The sequence below is a fragment of the Lepidochelys olivacea genome, assembly GCF_965140295.1.
Source record: "Lepidochelys olivacea isolate rLepOli2 genome assembly, chromosome: 18".
Lineage (NCBI taxonomy): Eukaryota > Metazoa > Chordata > Testudines > Cheloniidae > Lepidochelys > Lepidochelys olivacea.
In genome coordinates this window covers 25,650,459-25,677,963 of record NC_140428.1, presented here as the reverse complement: position 1 = coordinate 25,677,963, position 27,505 = coordinate 25,650,459, and the positions used below count along the sequence as shown (strand labels likewise).

The 27,505-nt window shown below is 44.3% G+C and overlaps 1 protein-coding gene across 3 annotated transcripts in view; it reads right to left on the bottom strand.

Moving 5' to 3' along the window:
- PLCH2 (phospholipase C eta 2) overlaps positions 1-27,505 on the bottom strand; it is a 314,798-nt gene that overhangs the window by 38,130 nt on the left and 249,163 nt on the right. For 2 of the 3 annotated variants that reach the window (XM_084651979.1, XM_084651980.1), the window contains 5 exons: positions 24,763-24,966; positions 22,989-23,109; positions 19,119-19,290; positions 14,338-14,445; positions 10,295-10,453 (listed from right to left, as the gene is read on the bottom strand). In XM_084651979.1, coding sequence (XP_084508105.1) covers positions 10,295-10,453; positions 14,338-14,445; positions 19,119-19,290; positions 22,989-23,109; positions 24,763-24,966 — 764 coding nt within the window. The remainder of the gene's footprint in view (positions 1-10,294; positions 10,454-14,337; positions 14,446-19,118; positions 19,291-22,988; positions 23,110-24,762; positions 24,967-27,505) is intronic. The other variant, XM_084651981.1, reaches the window with a different exon arrangement.

The following is a 27,505-nucleotide window of genomic DNA, read 5'->3' as shown; positions in this document are numbered from 1 at the left end:
TTAATGCAGCACACAATAGAGTTTTCCAGGCTAAGAAAGCTTTGCACCTCTAGAGGGCAACGGTTCTACACACAGAAAGCTATGCCACTTCCTGAACGGTCATTGATAGTGTGACGGATGAGGTGTGGGTGGACGGGACCATAATTTTAAAAAATAAATGTCAAAAAAAGAAGATCTAGGTGGGTGAGGTAACATCTTTTACTGGACCAACTTCTGTCGGTGAGAGAGACAAGCTTTTGAGCCACACAGAGCTATTCTTCATGGCTGGGAGATGTACTCAGAGTGTCATGGTAGAAGAGATTATTTAGCATAAGTAGTTAACACATATTTCAAGGGACCATTCACGGTGAAGTGACACATTAACACCACTTGTGTAGCTTGAAAGCTTGTATCTTTCATCAGGTTTCAGAGTAGCAGCCGTGTTCATCTGTACCCGCAAAAAGAAAAGGAGTACTTGTGGCACCTTAGAGACTAACCAATTTATTTGAGCATAAGCTTTCGTGAGCTACAGCTCACTTCATCGGATGCACCACTGCATGCATCTGATGAAGTGGGTTTTAGCCCACGAAAGCTTATGCTCAAATAAATTTGTTAGTCTCTAAGGTGCCACAAGTACTCTTTATTTTTCATCAGCAGAAGTTTCTCCAATAAAAGATACCTCACCCACCTTTCAAAGTGGTAGCCGTGTAGTCTGTATCAGCAAAAAGAATGAGGAGTACTTGTGGCACCTTAAAGACTAACAAATTTATTTGGGCATAAGCTTTCGTGGGCTAAAACCCACTTCATCAGATGCATGCAGTGGAAAATACAGTAGGAAGACATATTATATATATATTTTTATACACACACACACACACACAGAGAACATGAAAAAATGGGGGTTGCCATACCAACTCTAACAAGACTAATCAGTTAAGGTGGGCTATTATCAGGAGGAGGAAAAAAAACTTTTGTTGTGATAATCAGGATGGCCCATTTCAAACAGTTGACAAGAAGGTGTGAGTAACAGTAGGAAAAAAAGAATGAGGAGTACAAGTACTCCTCGTTTTTTTTGCTGATACAGACTAACACTGCTACCACTCTGAAACCTGTCAGTAGGGGAAAAATTAGCATGGGGAAATAGTTTTCAGTTTGTGTAATGACCCATTCTCTCCCAGTCTTTATTCAAGCCTAATTTAATGGTGTCCAGTTTACAATTTAATTCCAGTTCTGCAGTTTCTTGTTGGAATCTGTTTTTGAAGTTTTGTTGTTGAAGAATTGCGACTTTTAGGTCTGTCTCTAATATCCTGGGATCAACCCTGCTACAACAACACTGCAAACAAAAAAAGAAGGTATCCAGTTCCTGGGATAGCCTCTCTTAGGTCTGACCCACATTAACTTTCAAGAATCTCTCTCCTCTTTAAAAAGCCAAGACATCACATCCCTTCCATACACAGCTACTGCATTTTTAGAACAGAGAGAACATCTATCCTACATATATTGGCAAATTTGGGGTTTGAACTACTTAAATGGTTTTCTTCTTTAAAATTAAAAAGCACGTTTAAAAATGGCTATTTCTAGTTATTAAATATTTATTAAGATCTCTTTAATAACTTACAAAAGCATATTACAGAACTGCATTATTTATAAATAGTTGATTCCTGACTATCTGTCAGAGCAGGTGTAGATGTTGTTAAAATAAATGCTTGTGTTCACTGAACACACGGAGACAGGCTGTTTAACCATGTTATACAACTGCAGACAGCTGACAAATCAATAGTGATCTGACCTAGCCGAGAACAGGGGGTCAAGTCTGGAATCAAAAGCAACTGAAAATTCTAGAGCCCAAGCTAAAGTTAATTATCTCTACTCAGTGGGGGGTTCTTGGGTGCCACCACAAATAGAACTCGATCATAGTCTTTGGTTCACTGGCAATTTCAAAAACAATTAAAAAAAATTAGTTTAGGGTTGAGCCAAAAGGAACATTTTTCTTCAAAATTTTCAACAAAAAAAAATCATTTTGGGTCAAAGAACGTTCCAACAAAACCAAAATGTTTCATTTTGATTTCAACCATTTTTAGATATTTTTGATTTTTTTAAAATAAAATTAAGAGAAATGTTGAAATAAAAACTTGTTTTGAACCCAAAAATTGAAACATTTTGTTTAGAAAATGTTGAAATGAAATATTTTGATTATTTTAGACTATTTTTCTCAGGATTCTTTTGACCAAAACCATTTGGCAGAATCGGCATGAATTTACTAAGTGTTCCAGTGGCACCCTAACTGCATTTTGCTAAAAAGGCTCACCCAGCTCTAGCCACAATTATTCAGAGTCTCTGTAAGAGCATCATCTAGGCTCCCTGCTCCTGCAAATTGCGATGTTTCCAGGATCAGGATAATTTTTCCATGCCAGGGGAAGAGGTCTTGGAAATTGCACAGAGTCCACAGAACACAGGATCTGAGAGCCCAGCCCCACTCCAAAAGGCGGGTGGCAGGAAGCCAGGCCCCCCCAGAGCGCTTGCTCTCATTGCTCAGTCAGGAAGCATTAGTGGTTACAAATAGGGTCTGTCAAATGTTTTCAAATCCCCCAACAACGTAACGTCAGGGCAAGACTCTCAAGCCAGACTTGGCAGCTTTGTGTGTGCCTCGAACCGTCGCAATCTCAAAGGAGTAATTCTCTTGTCTTTGACAAAAAGAACCAGTCAGGACAGAGCAGGATGGTCAGTCCTGAAGGCTTGGGAGTTCCCTCACACAACGGTTCATCAACAACTGCAGGGTGACAGGCAAACCGTGCAGGTTCTGAACTCTGATTGAAGTCCCTAAAACATTTGGATGTTTATCCCAGTGCTTGGGCCCCTTGGGACATGAGAGAGTTTTCTACGTGAGAATGAATGGCAGAAAAGGTAGAGACGGTGCTTCTATTTACCCTCCTGCATGACACCACAACATGCAGATGCAGCAAGGTTAAAATCTGATGGGAGAGGAAATACCCCTGTCCAGTGCTATGAGCTAGCCTGTGAAATTCACTGCCACAACACACTCTGGCGGCTCAAGAGTTTAACAGCTTAACCATCCCCACACACACTATTCTTCTAATTCTGGAAACACAAATTAATCTCTTTAAAACAAGTCCATCTGTGTACCTTTATCATAACAGACAATTCACCAGAACAGCCTCTTCCACAGTATTTCTGCCTTTTCCTGCCTCTCTCAGTGTTTCAGCACTTCCATTTCCAAATAGCACTAGAAAGGGCAGCCTAAAGCGAGGAGGAGAAAAGGTGACGGGGACGGGTCACAGAAGCTCATGTTTCAGGTGAAGGGCTGACTTGGGTTAATCTGTACTGCCTTGCTCATCCCTAGCTGGAGAATTTTTCAACTTTGTCAATTCCTACCAGGTTCTGTGCAAGTTCTTCCTCTATTTATTTCCAGTGGGGTGGCTCACCAAGGGTGTGCCTCAGTCTTACAGACCAGCCTAGAGCTGATTCCAGCCCGTAGCGTCCAAATTGCCAGACAGGATATCGCAGTAGAAAAGTTTATGCAAGCAAAACACAGAGAGGCACAGGAATACCTCAGTGGCCTTAAAACAAAGGAGCTAAATGAGCATTGCATACAGATCCTAGTGTAAGATAAGTGCCTCTGATGAACGGAGTGAAAAACGTTAAATAAAAGTCATTTACCATAAGGTCAGCAAGATCAAGCCATGACGTCAGTAGGGTGTAAGGAACCTGCTATTCATGTCCTCAAGGGTTTCTAGACCAAAATGGCAATGTTTCCTATGTCAGATGAAACAAGTCATTTCACATGCACACTTTTGGACAGAGATGTGGGAGGAAAGAAATTATTTTCTTCCCTTCATTCGTGAATTAGATTTAAGACAGTTAGAAATTTCTTCCTCCGAGACAAGAACCGCAGGATGAAGATTAAATCTGGAATGGAGAGGTTTCAAAGGTGGAGGAGGGGCTTTGGGATGGAGTCTCAAACTCGTTCCTTTCTATCGAAAGGATCCCAGAGAAGAAGGATGGTCTTGATTGCAGCTCATGAAACTGAGCTCATTTCCTAGATCTGTCACAAACTCACTGTGTGACCTTGGGGAAAAAAAGTCACTTGATCCCTCTGTGCCTCAGTTTCCACGTCGGTAAATGGGGATAATAATCCTGCCTCTCTCTGTCTTGTCTATTTAGATTGGAAAGTCTCAGGGCAGGAACAATCACTTCCTGCCGCAAGGGAAGTGGCTCAGCTTCAGCAGTGATGGATTATACTGTAGCTTCATCAGTGCTCCTGGCCTCAGGTTGACACAGTCAATTCAACTCTAATTTCCACCTGAGGTTCGGCGGCTGCTGCTGCCGCAATAGATAAATTATACCAACGGGCAAGGTGATGGGACATCTCCCTTCATCACCACTTCATACCGTCAGCCTTTTACTTCTCTCTCCAAAGTGTCCCATCGAAGCTGGGCAAATAAGTTATTCTGTTTCATGGAGGATTTTGATATTTTGAAATTTGGCTTTGTTCTGATTCAGGACAAAGCCCCAGACTTTAGATGTTCTCCATGAATGGGACTGGAACCCTGGAGCCAAGGGGGTCTGCCTGGCACGCTGCCCCACACCTTGGAAGCCCTGAGAGTGCAGGCTGCTGAGGAGCTAGGATCCTGGGAGCATGGTTTCCAGCTCCCTGGCATCCCACCAGGTGGGCTGCTGAGAAACCAGGCAAGCGAGCGGGCTGGAAATGAGACAAGGCTCCACTGAAATCCTGCCTGGGGTCGGTCAGAACTTCATTGAAATCAAACTATTTCCATGAAATGTTTCACGTCTGGCGTTCTCAGACGGAAAATGTTCCTTCAGAATCTCCAACCAACTTCCTGCTTCCCATGTCTGTATTGTGGGTCCTGTCTCCCATGAGTCACAGCCAGCCTAGGGAGCCTACTGACACCCTCGGACAGCCAAGATTCAGATCCCAGCTCTAAACTTGGAGCACATCTCTCCCTTTACTTACTCCACTGCCAAGAACAGTTTTCCAGAAACAGGGATGTATTGAATAGTAAAGATCATATTCAACCCCTAATCCAGTGAAAACTGGAGCTAGAGGGAGGATTAAATGTTCCATCCCGGGGGCACAGAAAGCCATTGCTCCACATCTGAACAGCTTTGTCTTCCGCTGCCGAGAAAGGGGAAGAAGAGGTTTGCAACCATTTGATGTGAAGCCGCAGCAGCAGAACAGCGCAGTGCTGCCTCCTGCAAAGCTGCAGACCCAAAATATTTACTCTGCAAGTCTCCTCCTGCCGGAATGCGGCTCCTGGTTTATGGGCTATTGTTATTTAGCATTATGTAACGCATGATCCCATTTGTGCAAATCAGTACCGAGGCCTCTAAGCGCTTGAATGTTTAAATGACTGCCGCTGTATCTCTGCAGGCTGAGCCCTTCTGCCCCGTTCCCAGCGCTGCGCCTCATCCCGAGACTGAATTATGTGCTGGAACAAGGCCATCGGTAGCAGCTGCCCTTCGAAGTAGAGGCAATTCCCCCCTCCCCTCTTTATACATAGGACTGAAGCGGTGCAAAAAGCAATGAATTAATTTGTCCATTGTGCCTTCCATAAATAGCATTCAACAATTTTAGGGGTCTGCAAATGAAAAGGGGGTCAAAAAAAAAAGGGGGTTGAAAACTGTTGCGTTAGAAGCATTACGTCTCCCCAATGCATTAGCAGCACAAACTCTGATCTGACCAGCACACAAAATGTGAGACCATTTTTTCTTCCCTCTCCTTTGACAAGGAAATCTCCAGCCACCCAGCAAAATGGCAGAGATTGCTCACAACAGCCTCATCCGTAAAAACTACAGGCAGAGCTTCCAAAAGTGTGCACACAGCACCCCCATCTATTTTCCATAAGCCAAAGCCTGAGTGGAGGACGGCATTTATCGGTGCAAATCATTTTTCTCCATTACTCGCCAGCTCTGGGCCAGGCTGTTAGCGCAAACCCAGTGCCCTTTCCTCATCTTTCTTCTTTAATGAGACAACCTGGCAACATTTTATTTATATCCTTTTTATAAAGCTGGATTGGCTTTGCCATGCGCATTGCCATTTACAGATACCAACCCTTCAACAAAACTCAACCTGGCCCGCCTCTTTCTCCCAGCCCCTCCCAGAAATGGCTGTGAGCAGTTTGCCACCTTCTACCCCTGAACACAAGTTTCCAATAACCATGGGGTTTTTGAATGAAATTAACTCTATAGCTCTCTCTCCCCCCGGCCCCCTCTCTGCCCAGGGAAACATATTCCCTGTTTCCTACCTGGTGCAGTGGCAAGGGCTGTGTGTGTGCCAAAAAGTGATATTAATGGTTCATTACAGGAAAACGAAAGGCTTTGCATGCCTCACTGCACTCAAAGCATCTGATGGCGCATGCTAAACGGTGACGGTGGATGTGGACTGACAAATATTTATTATGATTAAGGGGAAAGCCAAATAGTGCCATTAACGCTTCAAGCTAAATTAGCAACATGCGGTAAAACTGATTCCCCGCCATCATTTAGGATTAACCGTGATTATGTGCCTGACTCCATCATCGTAGAAAGCCTCCCAAATAATAAAACATGGACTTACAAACAAAAGCCCCCTCAGACTGCTGCTGTGTCTGCTGAAATGTACTCCATGCCCCTCGCAAAGCCAGAGAACCCTCTTTGCCCAGTGACACGAGTATTTCAAAGGTGGGTCTCATAAGAACTCAAGTGACAATGCGCTTGGCACCACATGAAACAGAACCGGGTTTCAGGCAGAGACGGGAACACTGATCGTAAAGAATCATAGAATATCAGGGTTGGAAGGGACCTCAGGAGGTCATCTAGTCCAACCCCCTGCTCAAAGCAGGACCAATCTCCAATATTTGCCCCAGATCCCAAACGGCCCCCTCAAGGATTGAACCCACAACCCTGGGTTTAGCAGGCCAATGCTAAAGCCTCAGAGTGCTTTCCTTATGCAAGTCGCCACACCTTTTACATTACTGAAAAGCAGCTATGGATGTACTGAGTGAGGTGCAGAAGGGACAGGCACTATGCATGCTTCCTCTATGCTTTTCTAGCAACTGCACCTGCATTCCCTCAGCTTTGCCAGTCCCGTACTCCAGTGCAGCTGATTTGCGGCTCTTCCTGCCTCAATGATCGTGAGCAACCAGATCCCTGCTATTTTAGTCTCAAACAGGGCTGCCTGCTCTATGGCAATTCTGTGATGGGCACAGGTGTGAAATAGGACGAGACAAAAGATTCTTTCACTTGGGACTTGTGGACATTTTCGCTGCAGTCATTGCCACAGCAACCGTCTGTGCTGCCACGGAATGATAGGACTGACTCCAACTGCAGGTTCCGATGCAGAACCCAGCTTGCCCAGTGGGGTCCACGTTGGACCGAACTCCCCAGCAGCCGGATTGCTGAAGTCTTCAAGAAGCAGAGATCCTGTTTCCATGACAGGAAAGCAAAGTATAGGAAAGCAGGATCGAAATATCACCCCCTGGGATTTAACATCCCTCAGTTTTTATTCCTCATGACACTGACATGAAAACAGGGCCATTACTGCCTAGCAATCCCATGTAACCCAGCTTCCTCTTGCTCCAAATGCATCACAGTTCTTCTGTTTGAAACTGCAGCCTTCTCCGCATCAGCCCTCTCTGCAGCCACATGCAGAGCAGCCTGCTCTGCTAAGTGGTTGAAGCACAGGAGCCAGGAGATCTGGCTTTCTGCTTCAGACTCTGCCCCAGACTTCTCTAAGAACCAGCCAGCATTGTGCCTTGTTTCCCCATCTGCAAACTGGAGATGGGATTTACCAGCATAACATGTGGGCTATGAAGATTTATTCGTTAACAGTTGCAAAGGGCTTTGAGATCTATGGATGGAAAGCACTAGGGAAGGCAAAGTATTATCATTATAGCAGTCAACAGACAGAGCCTGCTAAGGAACAAAAGGAGCTCTTTGCAACAGAATGTCCCCATGCACCAAAGCAGAAAGCCACCACCCAGGAACTGAAATACCAGAGTATGACACAAGCACCGAGCTGCATTAAATAGAAGGGTATTCAGAGCTCTCCGGGCAGCTTCAGCAGACTAAACAACATGTAGGTGTCCCTATTTACAAACAAAGCATGCTGTTACTCTAAAAATACAGCCCAGTGGATCTCAGCATGGTTTCCGCTACTAATACAACTCACACTAATAAAAAAACAGCCACTTCCACTCTCCCTGCATTTGGCAGCTCAGCCAGGTGTGCCTCACAGGGTATGGCTGCACAGCAGGCTTAACCCCAGGCTCTCACCTCGGTTTTAGCCCAACACCCTACTGTCCACACACAAAACCCATAAATCCAGGCTTATCTGAGCTCACTCGCTCATTTGGGGGTATAGCTTAGAGTTGAGCAGGACAGGCTCATGCTGCAAAGAAGATAGATTGCAGAGCTTCGGTTTTGATAGATCTCCAATGCCATCCCAGGCCTGTATTTTCCCACTCTTCCACCTACTTACTTCCCAATCACCTCCTATGTACTGGAAGGTTCCTGTTGGTTTATATACAGAGTGTCAAGGCTGCTTTAGACTTACATGCAAGAGACCAAGGGGCTGTGGGGTAGAGAGAGACAGAGAGAGAGAGACCGGCTGTTTTGGGAATGGTATCTGCCAATTATAACAAACTCTCGACCTACTGCAGATAGCTCCTTCACGGGCATATGGAAGGACATGCAGGATGGAAATACTATAGGCCTTTCTGATGACTCACTCCGAAGAGCCTGGCTACTTCCATGTCATTAACTGGAGACAGTCAGAAAAAGAGATTCATTGAAGTTTTTACTTCTCCCAATTTCCCATAGTTAATTTAATTAACTTAGGGTCAATCAGAGAAGTAAACCACAGTGATTTCCATGCAACTTAATTGCATGATTAAGGACACCAGAACAAACATTAATAGAAATCTCCCAAGCAAGCTGGCTCTCTAGAACTCCTCGGTGTTGCCAACTCCTGACATGTTATTGCAAGTTGGTCTGTAAAGGCCCAGCTCCCAGAGTCATGTGATTAGACGAGACTCTCCACCTTCATTAATAAAATATAAGTTTTTAGATCTCATGATTGCACAGAGAAGCTGGATAATGTGAATCATAAAGGCTCAAAACCAGAAGGCAAATAAAAAGAAACTCAAAAGTATTAAAAAAATTCATGACTTGGGGCAGGGGAGAAGGCCAACACCTGATTTTTGAACGCTCGAGGGTTCCGATATGGTTTCTTTCCAATTTCTGACCCCAAGTGCTTTGAGATCAGCAGTTTTTTTTTTTTTTTAAAAAAGGGTAGGTTTGGCCTTATTCGCCACAGGTTTTGGGGTGGTGGGGGTTCAACCATTGTTAATTAATATGGTTTATTATTCCCCCTCGCTGAAGTCGAACTAGAACTGGAGTTTTGCCATGGATTTCAAATGAGAGCAGGCTTTAGCTGCCGGTTCTTTAAATTCCCACGATGAGATGTCTTTGCATACACACAGAGTGACTCCAGTCTATATTTAGCATTGCATATGGTGAAGTTCAACACCGCGTACTCAACATGAGGCACAAATTTGTTACATCGCCAGCAAGGATATCTCCCTTGCACACAGCAGCCACTGCAGCGCACACTCAGAGAGGAAACAAGGGATTCCAGTGGGACTTGGAGTCAACAGCTGGGATATTATAAGCCTTTCCATGGTCTTGTCTGCTGCAGAAAGCACCACAGAACTATAATTCTGCAAAATTAATATTCAATTGGGCACTCAGGGCTCCCATGCAGCCAGCATTTTTAATACGGAAAAGTATCAATCACAGTAATCTATACTTTAAAAAAAAAAAAAGTTTCATGATTTATACGTTGAGATCAACACACATTGGAATTCATCCAAATTAAAAGTCATACTGGTTATTATAGTAACACACCTTCTTCGGGCTAAAGGACTATTGGGTTTTAAAAGGAAAGAACAAGACACACTTATTAAGCCAAAAAAGGGAAAGGGGGCACAGCTGAGGGCCTAAAGTTAGGCTTCTAAATCCACATCCAAGCGCACAAATAGAAGAGACTTAATTTAATAAAGGGGTTGGGCATGCTCCAATCCCATGGGTGTCACGAGTTGCAGGTTCTCAGCACCCATAAGCCAAGTCCTTTCAATTTGGGAGTCTTAATGTGTGTTTAGAAGCCTACCTTTAAGCACGCAGCTCTGTAGACTTTGTTATTCTTAATATTTATTATACTAATGTACATCAGGGGAAGAGAGAGAAAAATGAAAAGTCAACTCTGTTATGGGCGGAGAAAGACAAAAAAGATTTTCACCTTCTTGATGTCTGACTTTTGGCTGAGTTTCCCAGATGGTGGCAGAGTGGCGACTGTAAAATTGTTTGGATCTTCACAGTCACGGATTTTGGATTCCTTTATCAGCGAGTCAAGTTTCTTCTTTGCTATATTCTCTACTCGCTTCCGATTGGTGGAAGCCTATCAATGAAATGCGGTCATTAAATGAGGGCACATTTAATGTGAAATCTTCATTTCTCCAACAAGAGGCAACACAAACTAAAACTGTACATTAAGGGGGAAAAAAATAAGAAGAAAATGAGGCAAAAGAAATGGACTGAGGCTTCGTTCTAAAGGACTATTATTAACTACTGCTCTCCATGCTAATAGCCCAGCTGCCTCTTAGTTTGTACACTGTGAAATACAGTAACATTGTCAGTTATCTGCAATTATAAGAGTGCCCAGTGTTGGGCTTCACAGCAGATATGTAGGCATGTGAAGCCCTAACCTGGAGATTAGTTAGGGAGTTTAAATAGATAACCTGAAGCCACAATGGAATGAAAGTTAAACATTTTTCAAAATAAATAAACACATACATATAAATATAACAACTTCTGGTTGCGTGGAACCAAAATCGCTTGTCAGCAAGGCTGCTCATGTGGCATGGGCTTTGTTACCAAGCCATTGATGTGCTACCTGGAAATAGCTGGTATTGAGGTGATTCCTTGGAGACTTGACTAGTGCAGGCTCCATTTTGTAGTACTCATTTACAAAAACAGTCGGATCTATTTCACTATAGTGACTGCGCTTTGCCATTCTCAAGTTTTGCACACCCACAAAGGCTGAATAAAACATGGCATTTCTATTCCACATCAAGTTTGAGGGAACTTAAAGAGATCAAAACCATCAACTATTTGCTATGGAAGAGCCTGTGTCTGCAGCCACAGTGCCTGCAGGATTCAGTTGGAATGGGAGCAGCTGGTGAATCAGGACTTCCACAGTTAAAACGCAATATTTGTTGCATGTTCCTGCTCCCTTCTTCCATTCAGGCTGTTGAACGACTGAGGTGAGGAGTGGTGTAGGGGAACAGAGATGGAAACACGGTTCTCTTTTCTAGTCATGCAGTTTACATGGAGCAACTCACAACTTCAGATCTTTGGACGGTTTAAAAAAAACAAAAACCCACCACCCTCACAGATTGTGTTTGCTTAACAGGCCTTAAAATGTCCTGATTAATTCCATCAGGAAACAAGCTGTTGTTTCCCATGCTTCCCAAAGCCTCACTGTAGAGCGAGCCAGGTCGAGCAAATCTGGAATCCCAGATGTCGGCACAAGTCAGACTAAAACAAATTGTTAGTTAATGAAGACAAAGATGTAAGCAAGGCAGTGCCTACAGGGGCTTTATGGAAAGTAATGTGCCTAGCTCTAAGATGTAGCAGGGAAAGTGGAAGAGTCTCTTTATAAGGAAGAATGTCTCTTTTACTACCCTCCAGCTCTCTCTGCCTGTTTGAGGGAGGAAAACTTCCTTCTTTCAAACAGAAGCTCACCTGAAAGCTGTGTCAAAAACGGCTTGAAAAAAACCTACCAATGGGAGAGTCACAAAAGTTTGCTTTTGAACAACATCCAGAAATGTGAGCATTTACTTGAACTGTCTACTAAACGAGGCTGGAAAGCCGCGAGAACAGGCTCTTGAAACACTTCCTGGTTCCAGTAGGGATGAGGAAATGGTTCCCTTGTTGCTTTCTGATGCTGGGTGCTCCCTGGTGAGTCCAGGGAACGAAGACAAAGGCATGTGGAAAACAGGAGGGAGAAGAACAACAAGCTGCATGACCCTGGCCTATGGCAGTAGAAAGGTTCAGTTCAATTTGGGCTGAAGTCTGCAGATGTGGAGTGTTCCATTGGCTCTTATTTTATCTGATTTGCCCATCTCTAGCTGCTCCGTATACACAACCATAAAAGGCAGGGGGATCGGATTGTATAGTTCATGTGAATGTGGGACTTTTAGTACAATTTGGTTTGCCTTTCACCTCAATACCCTCCAACGATTTTTTCTTCCCTGCTCCACATGTTCATTCCTTGGTAACAGGACTGATCCCACAATGTAAAGCCCGGCAGGCTAACCTCTACCACCAGCCTAGGTGTACAGTACCTTCCACTTTGAATGGACGTAATGCCAGGCAGAGAGAGAGAGACAAAAACCATAGCAGCAAAGTGTCAAAACATTGCAGATCTCAAGATTAAGGGGAAAAAATTAAGAGTGCTACAGTAGAAATATAACCAAACAAAACCAATTCTCCTCCTTAAGATGGATTTCAAGGTCCTCCCCCGCTCCCTTCCATGCTAGCACAGCTCTAAGGAGAAGTTTCTCTTCTAGACCTAAAACAAAACAATTGCACCCATAATAGGAAAGAAGGAAATAGTCTGAAGGACAAAAATAAAGGACCACAAATGTGACACACGTCCAAGGCAATCTTGGTTTAATGTTATTAAAGGTTTCTGCTGTCCCTTTTATATTAAGTTTCCATAAGCTGTAATGCCATACTCACTGCATGCCAGAAGATTAAGTGTCAGAAGAATTTTACTTCTAAAAAGGAAAGAATGAATAAGGTGTTCTCAGGCTGAAGTAAGCAGAAATGAACAGCTTATTTCCTTTTAACACTTTTGTACAGTTAAAGCCAACTAAGCACAGCATTCTACATATCAAAAAGTGCTCAATAAAAGGACCACAGAGCTGGGGAAATTATTCTCCAGAGAAGGCCCAGTTTGAGATGGGGTGGGAAGCATTGAAAGGGGGCTCACATTTTTTGGAAGAATACTCCACTTTGGAAGAATACAACCCACCAAGGTACCAAAGAATCTGCAAGGTGACATTTTTATCTTAAAAACACACACACACACAAAGGAAAGTTAGAAAAAAGCAACTGGACTGCTGTTACCCACTGTCATTTACCATTGATTAAGCAGCTGCAGTTCTTTTTTACAGTCTATTCTCTGACACATGGAGTGCCAAGTTTAAGAGTTTCAATGAAATTATATATAGAGAGACACACATGTAGGTATGGCTCTCTCCCACCCCCTCCACAGGGCATCTTTTTTACATTTAATATATAGACCCCGACACATGTAATGTATATTTATGGACTGATTTTTCAGAGGTTCTCACACTTGCAGCTCTCAAAAGACTTCAATGGGAGATTAAGTTGTGCAGCATTTCTGGAAATCAGATCATATACATGCATTGTACGTCTCTCTCTCACATACACACGCAGACCCACCCTTGTGGGCCTGATCTGCAGAACAACTGAGCATCCCCAACTCCAGATGAAGGTGACTGGAGCTGTAAGTGCTTAGTACCTCTGCAGGGAAGAAAGAAAAATAAACCAGATCTGTACCTATCTGGAACATTTGATACTAGAGATGGTCAGAACATTTTTGATAAAATAAAATTTCCCCAAAATGTGCAGTTTTGTCAAAGCCAAACCATTTTGTTTGGATGCAGACTGTGTCACAATGTTTTTGACAAAGAGTGAGACTCTTTTAACTTAACTCTATAGCATGGGCGAGCCAGATTCAAGTCCCTGCTCTGTCTGCATCAGAGTCATCTGGGGTGAACAACTCTGTTTTGAGTCAGACATAGCAGGGACGTGAACCGGACTCTCCCACATGGAATGCCAGGCTGGTGGCCTCACAACAAGGCCACTCACCCACTCACTCACTCATGGAGGTACCTCTGCCTGAATTGAAAACCTCAGGTTTTGATACCAAAACAGACATTTAGACAATTCCGATTTTGTGAAAAATATTTGAAAGTTTAGTTTTCCTCCCAAATTCCAATGCAGATCTCCCAGATTTTGAAGCCTTGAAAAGTTGTCGTGAAACAGATTTGTCACCCTCAGGTCAGCTCTATTTCACACACACACGCACACGCACACACACACTCCTTAAAAAAAGAGTCTCACAAAGTTTGAGAACCCTATGCGCCTGAACCTAATTTCACATTCCGGACACCATATGAACTCAGCATTCATCCCACTGCAGAGGAACAGGTCAACATACATTTATATTCATGTATCTGTTTTACTTACATCTCCATTCATTAGTTTGCAGTCATCATCAATCTCATCAGCACTGTCCTCATCAGACACTTCCCCTTCCTCTGCATCATCACTAATGGTGGCTGGAAGTTTCTTGCCCTGGAAAACGAAAAGGTTTAGACAGGCAGGTCACCATGCATCTCTTGGTATGACGAGAGGAAAGTGATAATGTGCAACTGGAGACATGAGAAGGGCTGGGAGTCCAGACCGGTTTTCTGTGGTCTGTGGAGTCAGTATATCATGGGTTCAATTAAGTTTAAGGTTGTCAAGTGACCCACTCAAGAATAAGAAAGGACTCTCCTTTAGCCCATATTGTAGGGAAGAAAGGGTTCCACTCCTTGGTCCTTTTGCTGTAATTCTTGCCTTGAGTAATCCCAAGGTGGACTGAACTAATGCAAGAAACATAGTCAGGAAGGAAATGGCTATGAGGAGAGCGGATGCGAGGGGCCAGATTTTCAGAAGAGTTCAGTGTCCAGCTGCTCCAGAGGTTCTCAATGGGAGCTCATGAGCAATGAGCAGTTCTGAAGGTCTGGCAGTGAAATCTCAGTCCGAAAAGGGGACAGAATCTGTCGTTGGTGAGTGGACATGGCTTGGAAAAGCCTAGCTTCCTTCTCACATTACATATACACCTAGGAAAAGGGTTTGCACATCTATCCTGCCTGCCTAAAGGAGATACCTTCCCTTCCATTGCTGCCCATCTCCCTTTCTTTCCTCCAAACCTAGCTGCTACTGCCCCTCACAGTAGCTGCTATGAGCCACCTCAAGCCAGAGTGGAAACTCCAGATTTGATAGTATTCTTCAATGTGTGCCCCAACCTACAGAGCAAAGAAGAGGGGAATGAGCCTGAATTACAGCTTCAGGCAGTGACCTGGACAGAGGCTGGGCTTGGAGCTTTTTCAAGAAAGGGTAGAATCATGGAACCTTTCAGAGCCTTCTGGTCTAAGAGCCATCACTGCTGCTGATGAGCAGGATTTAATGGGAGTTTAAATCTCCTCGACGGATGCTTATCACCATTTGCAGTAGCTGAAATGGCAGCAAAAGGAAGAACAGGAGCTGGTGATATTATTTAAAGAGCTGAGTCGCCAGCTGCCCTGTCCATTCAGTCCACACAGGAAAGAGATTTCATTTCATTTGAAAGGGCCGTCACTGATATTTGCCAGCACAAAAGCAAACTCAGCATGTACAATTAAAGCAATTACTCTGTACAGCCCCAGCAGAAACCCTTTGACCTAGTAAGCAAATATTCACACCACCAGAACCACAGAGTGTGCCAGCCCAGTGCCCCAGCATTTCTGACTCCACCAGAATAGCATGGGTAAAGTAATTCATATTGAAACTGCGGACATTTAACAGATAAGTAACGTCAGCTGCAGTGTGATTATTCCTGAAGACAGGTATTTATCGCCTGGCTGAATCGGAGCTGGGCAAGCAGCATTCATTTCTGGATCAGTTTGAGGTGAAGGCTTGGTCTGAGACCATCATGCCACTCTTTGGCAGTCCATCCTCTGCACAGAACCATTGTCTCATGAGATTCCTTGCACCTCTTTGGTATGGGGTAGGTCAGAAATGCCACAAGGAAAATTTCTTAGGGCATTTCCAGTTGGGTATGAAACTTGAAGAGAGAAGGATGTGAAGAATACAGGGGATAGAGAAATAGAGCTGTAGAAATAAGTTGCCCCAGGGTTTTCTCAAACCTCAAAGACTGGCACAAGTTTTGAGTGGGTCTCTTAATTGATTTAAGCCAGGTGGCCATCCCAATTCAGAGAGTAGATGATTGGGGCCTAGCTCATCTCAGTCCCAGGGCACTCACCACAATATCTTCACTCACCAGTGTATCTCTCCGCTTTATTCTGTGTTATATTAGGCCTGGTCTACACTTAAAAATTAGATTGACCTACCTATGTTGCTCAGGGCAAGGAAAAAATATCATGCCCTGAGACCTGAAGTTAGGTTCACCTAACCCCTTGTGTAGACGTGGCTAGACTGATGAAAGAATTCTTCTGTTGACCTAGCTACTGCCTCTCTGAGAGGTGGACTTCCTAACGTCAATGGAAAAACCCCTTCCATCGCTGTAGGATGCGTCTACTCTATGGCACTACAATAGCACAGCTGGAACCTACCCTTAATCCCATTTGTTCTGGTTTTATTCCATCTCTGAAAACGTCCTTGACATTTCCAGTGGCCCTTTTGATAGATTAGCCTTGAATAAGTTAAAAGCAGCTGAAAGTTATTTCTCGTTAGCAGGTGCCTGGGAGATGACAAGATTTGAAGAACTTGTGCTAAGTCTGACTAAGTACCTAATGGACTCTAATAGTCTTGAGATTCACCTACTGCATCTGTTATGGAGATGCCAGTGTCCTGTGCATCAGAAATGAAACCCAGACCTAGGCAGGTTAAAAGACACAAAGAAAAATCCCATCTTTGAACCATGGAACCAGTTCAAGAATATGACAGGCAACACAGGTATAGCACAGGGCACAGAGAGGTTTTAGTTAACTAATAAACCGCTGTAAAGTTATTTGGATTCCCAGGGTAAAAGAGGTGCTGAAAACCCATTATTATTCTGGACTGGAGAGAAGGAGAAAGGCTGGCAGACTGTAGTGAGGAAGGCTGTATGACTGTATTAATATTTAAACCTCCACAAACAGAAGTGATTTGGTTTTTAGTGTTTGCGTCCTGCACTCAGCACCATGTAAAATGAACCTCCCTCATGAGCTACACTGGAAACCTACCATTAAATGTTCAGAGTAGGGTGAAGAAAAATCATTTTTATTTCAACCCTTTACATTGCTATGTTTGAATTAATCTAAGAACATACATGGACTTCAGGAGACTTTGTTTTTATACATTTAGTTTTTCCAGTAAAAAGTGCAGAATGGCTGGTTTGGATGCACACCTGGAATCTACTGCCAGTCATGGCTAGCAGCCCACTGTGTCTCTGCCCTGTTACTTGCACAACACATAGATAATAGGAACTGTATATTTTTTTCACTTAGTTGATCCAAGACTGGCCCTGCCCTCCTGAGGCAAATTTTACAGGCTACATCACACATGGCATTAGCTCTTGATTGATGCTGGAAGGATTCCACAGAGATGTTGAATTTAGCTGCGGTCAAAGAGTTATTTATTTAGACAGGTAAAACCTACTTTAAGCAGCGACTATTTCAAGTGCCTTAAGGAAGAGTCATATGGAACAGCCCTGACTTTGAAAAGAACTAGGGACCGAATACAAATGCTCCTTTCAACCAGGCAATGGATGCTGCTTTGCACATCTTCATCCATCTGCACAGGTAATTCTATGTCCATGCACGAGGGGCAAAGTGCAGGGGGGGAAAACAGTCCTAGTTTGCGGAGTGGTTGGCCTAGGTGCCTCAGTGAGTGAGAGGTAGAGACAGGAGCTGACCCCAAACCTCTTCTCTGGCTCTAACATTGCTTAGACCACAAACCCTCCCTTCAATGAAGCCTTCAGTCTGCATCCCATCCCTCCACACATAGGCCACTCTTAACAGACCAGATCAGAAGCAAACTGTTTTCATGGGGGAAGGCTAAAGCACTCAGAGCCCCCCTTCAGCAAGAGAAAACATACCCCTTCTCTCACACGAGTTCCTCTGAGGGGCACCCAGGTACTCCTTAAGCTACCATAAGCAAAGGACAGAAGTTTGACCCTGGTGCTCTAATGAAGCCACAAGACCTGCCAAATTAGCACCCTTCCCTTTCATCTGGACTGTAAGAAAGCACATACAATAGACCTAAAAGTTTAGGACATTTCCAAAATGAGCCAGGACAGATTTGCAGGTAAGGTTTTCATGTCAGTGCATGCATTACTGAGCCAATAGATAACACAGGCTTCCCTGAAACAGCTACACTTCTTTATATTTAACAGGTTCTGGACTGGAAAGATTGGAGAACAGCTCTTATATTACATCAGCCTGAGTGCCGTTCATGCCAGTTAGGAACACATCCTTCTCAATGGGTCATTAGCATTAAAAGCACTTATGCGCTCCACCCCCAAGGAAGCGCAAAAGACATCAGCCAGAGTCTTGGTGCAAGAAAATACTCTTACAAACAATTTGTTAAAATAATTTACAGCATGTGCAGGTGAAGGGAACCAGGATTCTAAATCCTATAACCCTGTCATCTCTTATTTATTTCCCCCCACCAACAGATACCCAGAGGCATCAGAGTCAACATCACAAACTAACGGCCTGAAAAATGTTAGCTTGTATAAACACAAACACGCACATACAGGTGACATCTTCCAATTCACAGAAGAGCAACTTAATATCTAAGCAAGAAACCGTGATGTTTTGTGCAAATGTAAAATAAATACAGAAAGATCAAGTTTACAGTGAGAGCCAGCCGGACATATTTATCTTAATTTGGGTTAAAAACAGAACCTCCTAGTTGAGCTGAGTGAACGATGATCATTCAATTCTGATTGCCACCCCACCATACTAAAGGCAGCCAGGGGTGCAAGGACAGAGCAACAGGCACTCCATTGCTCACTGATATAAGGTGATGGGGAAAGTGCAAAGGGTTGGTATGACAAGCACATTCAGTCCTTGTTCCTACCGTCCCCACTGTTTCATCTGGGTCATCGCCTGGGTTTTTACAAGCCTTTTGAGTAATTTGAAATCTGGATCCAAGTTCTGTGACTTGAGAGCACCTCTAATGATCTGATTTAAGTGAAGCTGCAAGGGGTTCATAACCCAGAATGAGCTTAAAACCACCAAAGAAGAGGGCTAGAGAGCAAACACAAGCAGGTCTTTTACCTTCACTAATATCTTTCCTTTAAGACTTTCCGGGGAAGGGAGTTTGGTGGAATCCTCACTGCGCACTGAAGACAGGTCCAGCTTGTCCCCTAGGATTTCAATAAGATACTGAGCCATCTTCTTCTGCTGGAGAACGCTGCAGTGGTTCTCAATGGATAAAACAACAGGATACCTGGAAAAGAAAAAACCAGGAAAGACCATCTGCAGAGTCAGCTTTTTACAGAGCTGATGGAGAAAGAACCATTTGAATCCAACCAATTCAGCAGCTCAGTCTGACTAGGGACAGTTACTGATACTCTCAAGGGACTGACTCAGCCAATCAGTGTACAGGGTAGTGTCCTGTTACAGACCCAAAATTAATTGCAACCTCTCGGCATATCTTGGTTTTCATGTCTGGGGATAACATTTGCCTACGTGCTTCTCACAAAGCGGTTCTGTGGAGATTGTTCCTGGATTTGAGAGAATAAAAGCACTATATAAAGTGTGACGTTTAATGGTCACTCATCTAGAGATTTTCATCCATAAATCTACAGGTGCTTTTTTACGGAAGGTCAGCATCATTATCCTGTATTGGGAAACTGAGGCAGTGAGCAGTAAAGTGACTTGTCCAAGCTTTTCTAAATGCCAGGCCAGCATCTGATTCACATGACCATGCTGCTAGTCATCGTACACTCTGGTACAAAGTTGTTTTTACTTGTTTTTTTAGGTTTGCAACAAACATCATTTCATGTCATTTTTAAAAAAATCAAAATTATTTTCAGTCAGTATTTTACAAAAAACATATCAAACAAAGTGGGCAGAGCCTCTCATTCCTGCCCCCGCAGGATTGTTCTATTAAAACGCTTACCATCCATCTGGTCTCTAACAGCCTCACCTTACTCATAGCATCTTTCATTGTCTAACAATTGTGTAATAGCTACAGGAGTCATAAGTAGCTTGTTGACAAATACTCAGGCAAATCCTAATGGTGCCTCATTCTATTCATGATCACGGCAGGGCTCCAGGCCATTAAAAAAAAAATATGAATCGCTCTTCCAAAGACAAGACATTCAGAGGTGATAAACAATGAGATGGAAAGCCTCATAAAAATGATGGCAGCTCGATAAATGCAGTATGAAATACCACCCAATTTATCCAGCACAGACATCCACAGGTCTTATAATCAGCCACCTCACTATATAAATGGAAAGTGGGCAAACCAGAGCCCTCAGACACTATTTATAGGACACTATTCATTTGGATGTTCTTGGGGATACATGCAGTGATCTTTGGATCAGTTTAAGTCAGTGAGAGAGTTTCTATTGACTTCAGTGGGCTTTGGACCAGATCTAGAGTTCTCCTATTTTTTTCCATACTGGAAAACATAGCCAGAAGTTTTAGGATTTGGAAAGATTAATTCCAGATTGCTCCCAAGGGTTACACTGCACCCAAAAGGGAACAGCATCAAAGCTATGTGGACCACCTACAACAGCACATGGTTACAGGACTCAGTTTGAAGCTTAACTCTAGATTATTGATAAGAAAAGACCACCAAAAAGAAACACACACACACACACACGGAACTACTGCCAAAACAAGTTCATTATCAAGGTCTAACAACCCAGACAGCATCGTGTAAAGGGCAATCAATTTCCAGGGTTATTTTTCATTTTCAGCATCTATTTTTGGGTCCTTCTGGCTGAGGCTGGGAAATCACATTGCACTCCTTAGAACTCGTCAAGAAGGATTCATAGAATTTGAAACCAAGGTGATCGGCACTATATATAAACCAAAGCCAGATGGATTTCTGTTTAGCTTACAGGGGACACGATTCTGGGACACGCAAAGACCTATTATTTTTTTTAAAGTGTGATTTCAGAAAGTAACACAGATGGTGGGATACAAGTACCGGCTGTGTCACCTGCCCTGCTGAATAGAAAAGCTTGGGCTTTGATCAGAAAATGGACATCTTGACTCAGTTCTGTTTCGCAGACACGTTAAGAAGGTCTGGCTTCCCTTCCAGTGCGGAATGAAAACAAGTTTTGAAACCTCCAAAAACTGCGGAATCAGCACCCATGGGCCTGCTCTAAAAAGTACCAAGTAAGGGCTAGTGTCAGCAGGAACCTCCTCCCCGAACGCTCTCTCCTCTGAGGCACGCCATGCCCTCCAGTGAAAAGACAAAGATGGTCGGTGGTATGGGACGCAGCTGAAAACATCCACTGCCTAGAAGCTAAACACCATGAAGAACATAATGGGGAGGAAACATGGCCCTGAACACATTGGAGCTTCTGCAGAAGTGTGCTACAGAGTCTAGTGTTTATGCAGGTTGGGGTTTTGGAGCTGCCTGAGGTGCAGGCCTTCCCACCACACACGCATATCCTTCCACGGGAATATTTATACCACTCCACCCCACAGTGCAGCTTTTGTCAATAGCTAGTTGTTGCTGTCCACAGTGGCCATAACTTACCAGGGCTTTTCTGTGTAAGCTACTCTGGAGAAGCACAAGTCTATGTAACGAGTTTGCTCTACCCAAGCAGATGGTTTGGTGAACTGCTTGGGTTCCTGGAAGTCAGTTGTGGAACAAGCTGCTATAACTCTCCCCACACACATACCACTTCCACACTCCCAGAACTATAGATCAGGAGAAAAGGCCAAGCATGGCTGTGTTTGGGGTGCAGCAGACATATACTGTGGGGTACGGGCTCTGGGGTTACAATGGCTCTGCACAGCTTTTTGTCTCTCTGGCAGAGAACAAAGATGGGTGTGATACTGGAAACCCAGATGTTCCCAGTGCGGTGTTATACAGGTCTCCGGAACTGCGTGAAAGCCTTGTGCTCTCACACCTTGCTCACGCGCTCATCAGATTTGCTGCTTTGTAGAAAACGTCAGACCAGGCAAACACAGAGGACCCAGGAACAGATTTTCAGCATCAGGTAACAGTCCCTGCCTACTTAGGGTTACTAAGTACAATAACCACTCTTCATTGCACACAGGCACATGTTGTAGAGGTAATTCAGAAAGCAGCTGTGCAACAGGGGAAGCTTAACTGAAACACCCATCTGTACCCCAACCCCAGCATTCTTCAGCAGGCACGTTGCTTCATCTGACAAAAATTCAAGGAAAGAGAAAACAAAACAAAACAAAACAGATAACTGTCATAGGCACCGGTCCCCTGCCTTTCACAGCATCCTTTACAGGGACACTTGGGTGGCTGCCCTGCCCTTTCATCTCAATATCCAAACAGAGAATCCCAACTCCTCACATCGTAAGTGCAGGTTGTGTGTACGGTCAGCTGTATGAAACATCTTCCCCCCTGGTGATTCTCTGGTCTCCTGCCAGATCCTGGACTCAGACAAATCCCATTTCCCTTGAATGGGTTGAGTAACCCAGGTCCAGGCTACTGCCTCTGTCTAGCCCTTTGCTGCCCAACTTCCCACCCAGTGACGCTGGTATTACTGGCACATGGATAAGCAGGGCACTCATTGTCAAAATGTGTTAGAGTCTCTGGCTTTTAGACACGAGATTATGGAAAGCCCCACGTGGTTTAATTAAATTTTGCCCTTCCACATAAGAGAGGCCTTACTGGGTCAGACCAACGGTCCACCTAGCCCAGTATCCTGTCTTCCAACAGTGGCCAGTGCCCGATGCTTCAGAGTGAATGAATAGAACAGGGCAAGTTATCAGGCCAACAAGCATCTCTGCCTTATTACGCCTTCCATACAGGAGTTATTCACTGCAGGAAGAAGCAAGCACGTGCAGGCTTGTCTGGCTCATACAGTACCGAGTCAGCTTTGCATACTGCCTTTGCACGAAGCAAGGCTGCCTAAACAGGGATCTAGGACCACGGAGCCAGGGGATACCAAGGGAGCTAACAACAGGCTGGGTACGTACTCATTCTTGATGAAAGCATATTTGTTGATGGTTTCAATCACATCTTTGAAGAGTATCTTGGAGGTGAGGGTGTATCCATGGTGGACAATTGGCTCGCCGTCTGGCCCATCCCAACAGTCAACTACAGAGGGGAAAAAAGGTCCCATTTATCTTTAGATCTTAGAATCATAGATTATAACCCAGGGTGGCCAAACCATGGCTCGCAAGCTGCATGTGTCTCTTTTACAGTTAAAGTGCAGCCCGTGGAGCCCCCCACGCCATCCCTGCTCTCCACTTACTAGACATGGGCGGGGGGGAGGAAGGGAGGGAGGAGGCCTGGGACCTCTGCCTTGCAGCAGGGTGGTGGGATAGGGCCTTATGCCCAGCGAGGAGGGGGAGCTCAGCAGGAGCAGGGCTGAAACCCCAAGCCCCGGCAGGTGCACCCCACTCTTGAACTTCTGAAGACCATTGTATGCAGCTCAGCAAGTCAGCATGTTTGGCCACCCCTGTTACAACAGACAATTCAGACAGACAGACAGACAGACTCAAGCCCATTAAAAAGAGAGCCAGAGATTTTCCTGGTACTGGGCGCATCATGCTGAACAGCATAACCACCCATTACAGTAGTGTCATCCTGCCAGGAGTGACTTGGGGCCGTGCCACTGTGAAAGGTGCTCAGAACCTGCAACTCCCCATTGTGACCCAGACACAGCATCTGCCCCCCACTGTCCCGCAGCTGAGTGCAGGCTTGCCTCCTCCCCCCACCTCATGTGTGTCTCTCCCTATAGGTCCCTGAGCGGTTTCCTCTGCAGGCACTTGCTTGCCATGAAATTATGTTGTGAACAGTTGACCCAGATCCCTTCAGTTGAGAAAGCCCCAAGCAAAGAAGATGTTCTTTTGTGAGTGCAGAGGAATATCTTCCTGGAGAAAGATATTAAAGCGTAAAAATCCCATTCGGATTCAGCACTAGACTAGAGAGCAGAGTCTCAGCAGAGCTCCTCAGGGTAGCAGTAATGCCAAGATCTAAGCACCTCTGTCCCTCCAGTGAATTTCCCAAGCTTTACACTCACCTATAGGCATATTTCCATGTAATGCTTCATTCCCCTAAGAATGTGTTACCACATTCACAAACCTCAACCTGAGCAGGCTGCCATATTTACCTCCTGGAGACGGTGACCCTCTATATAGTGGTCAAGACCTTGGAGACAGGGACAACATGGGTACTGCTACCGACAGGATACTTTACGCTAACAGACTCCACGATTGATTCCCCAGCAACAAACAACAGACCCATTGTGGAGTGCAAGGGTTGTCACAACAGTTTCATAGCGTGACCCCCTTTTCCATATCGGGGACTCCCTCCCACTTAGCAACATGGCTGCAAATCCCAGGCTAGTGTGTATGTGCACCAATGCCCTGTACTAGATGGAATCGGTATAGCTCAACCATACATCACAAGCCCTGTGCAGCAAATGGAGAACAAGCATAGAATAGCTTTGGGAAAAGAGCCTTCTCCCTTAAAAGATGGATTCAAAATTTTTTATGAGTATAAACAACAACACTGGCCTCAGGCCTCTTCCTATTGCTGTGTCATGGAAAGTGCACCAGCGAGGAGGCCATAAATACTGCTATCATAGAAGCCCTGTTTTGCCATTGCTTATACAGGAAATGCACATTGTGCTAAACCTTTCCCCCAACCCACCTACTTTGCTCTCATGATTCTTTCCCTAAAAGACGAGACACATGAACTATGGAGCCTCCTGATTACCTCACAGTTATTCCCTTCTGTCTTTACCTTCCACGCAGCGGCAGCCAGACTGCAGCACCCAGGCATACATGTCCACCCTAGACTGAGACATCAGCTGATCCCCCATGAGGTAGGTGTTATGGGAAGAGGTGATGAAGTAGTGGCTCAAAGGCTGGGTCATGTCCTGGTTCACCTGGTAGTGTTCTGGATTGAAGATGTCCCCCGACGGGCTCCGTGTGTAATTGGTGAAACCTGTAGGAAAAACCGATAGGCTAGCAACAGCGTTTGTTGTTCTGTTTGAGAGCAGAATGTGAATCAGAGATTGCTCGGTATAAACTCTCCTTTATCTACATTCTTCCTCTTTCCCAACACACACCAGTCTGACACAAACCCCTCTGCACCCCATCTGCCGTGAAACAGTCTGAACACCAAATTCTCATGAGAGCAGTGGTGAGTTTTCCTTTTACAGGATGGAGGGTTTTCATAGAATCATAGAATATCAGGGTTGGAAGGGACCCCTGAAGGTCATCTAGTCCAACCCCCTGCTCGAAGCAGGACCAATTCCCAGTTAAATCATCCCAGCCAGGGCTTTGTCAAGCCTGACCTTAAAAACCTCTAAGGAAGGAGAGTTTTGACTCTTTCCATGTCTAACGGGCTCATTGAGATTAAAGAAAAAGCAAGCAGAGAAACTGGGAGACCAAGATCACCTAATTTCATGGTTTAAAATCAGCAATCAGAGAGAAGACACAGTCATATAGCTGTCAAAATCCTTTCAAATGATGTAGTCTAAACCTTGGCCACTGACCATTTTGGCCGCCTATCAGCTTCAGTTCCATGCAGAGCACATTTCTACATCCACCAGGCCAATAACTCCCAAATGGCAAAACCAAGTGGTTCCAATCCCCTGACCTGCGGAAAAACCAGTCCCAGTTTAAGAGAGCTCCTTGTTATGTTGGTCCCTGAGATGATGGGAACTATAGAAGCAAGACAAGATGCTCAGGTTCTTTTCCAACATGATGTCTTTCAGAAACCCTTACTTTCTTTTGCAAAGTGACAGCTCTCTGATGGGAATTACTGAGCATATGGGTATGTGAAAACAACGAAACAAATGCACCCACATGGAGAGCAATCATATCTGCATTTATAAAGTGTAAATAAAAAGGTTATTCATGCTTTTCTGCTCCCTCTGTGTTTATTCCCAGTGTCCACTGTTATTCCTGGAGGTCACCAGAGACGATGCTGTGAAGCTGCTAACCCCAGAGGAAAGGGACTATGCTGCAGACAGATTGTTAGGCAGAGTTGCTAGACCTTCCCTCTCCTATAACCCTACTGAACACGCTTTTTAAATGCTCCATTTTGAGGCCAAGAGCTTAGCAGGATGCAATAAAGGAATGAACATTTATACTGATAAGAAGAACATTCAGAGTTTCAAGAGCAACGATTTTAAGATACATTTTGGAAGGAATATAAACCTCTCTACCTCAGGGCATGAATCCTATTGGGGATTAATGGGAAACCTTCTTCAGGGGAAGGTGATCCCATAAATATCAATACAGGGTTCTTGCACCTTCTCTGGAGCATGTGGTGTGGGTCACAGTTGGAGCCAGGATACTACACGAGATAGACCCCTGATCCTCGGATCCATTTGATCCATCCTGGCTGTCCCTACGAATGTTGTTTTACTCCCCTCAGTGGGATTTGAACAACAGCTCAGAATGGTCTCGCTCACATATCTCTCTGCGCTTCCAGAAGGGTAACACTTTGTTGCTCTTGCCATCTTTCACATACCTAGAAGTTGCCAAACTAGACCAGACCCAAGGTCCATCTAGTTCAATATCCTGCTCCAGGTGTGGCCAGTAGACGATGTTTCAGAAGAAGGTGCAAAGAACCCCTGCAGTACCATATGTGGGGTAAACTGTCATCCTGGTCTCTAATAATTAGAGACTGGCTTAACCCTGAAGCAGGAGATTAAATATCTCTTCCAAAATTTGTTATGAATTAATTGGGATAACTCTGGCCAAGGGGATCAGGATCAGGATGGAGATCTTTTCTCCAAAAGGTAGCCAGTCCAGGTTAGGTGTTACTAACCTGATTCAGCTCTGGTTAGGTGTTACTATTAGACTTCAAATGTAAATTCTTCTGGGCAAATACAGTCTTTTTGTTACATGTTTGCACAGCACCTAGCAGCACAGGGCCCTAGCATCTCGGTGCTTGAAAAATAGAAGCAATAAATCATAACAGAAGTGATTTGGTCCTGGGAATTGGTCCTGCTTTGAGCAGGGGGTTGGACTAGATGACCTTCTGGGGTCCCTTCCAACCCTGATATTCTATGATTCTATGATTCTATGATGGGTGGCCTGTGTGACACAAAGTTAGGTGGGCAACAGAACTGGAAGCTATGTGAAAGTAACCTGGTTTTATGTCACAGTATTAATTCAGATCAGGTTCATTTAGGCTTGTGTACTTTGGCCCACAGTTTCTTCTCATCATTCATGACAGAGTGTGTCCAGGTTCCATTTGTGATACTAATCCTAATTCCTATCGAACAACTGGGTTATCTCCACGACTGACTTCCAGCAATTAATGTCCTCTGTGGACAGTATATGCCACAACTGACTCACGATTTCCAATACAGTAGCAAGCCAGCTCTATGGAGATTTAATTAGACTAGAAAAGCTGACCCAAATGTCAGATTTGGAAGTGAAAGGCTGCAAGACAAGTCAGAGTTACAGAACTCCTAAGTATATTACTATATTAAGAATCTGAAATCTATTTGGCACTGTCAAAATTC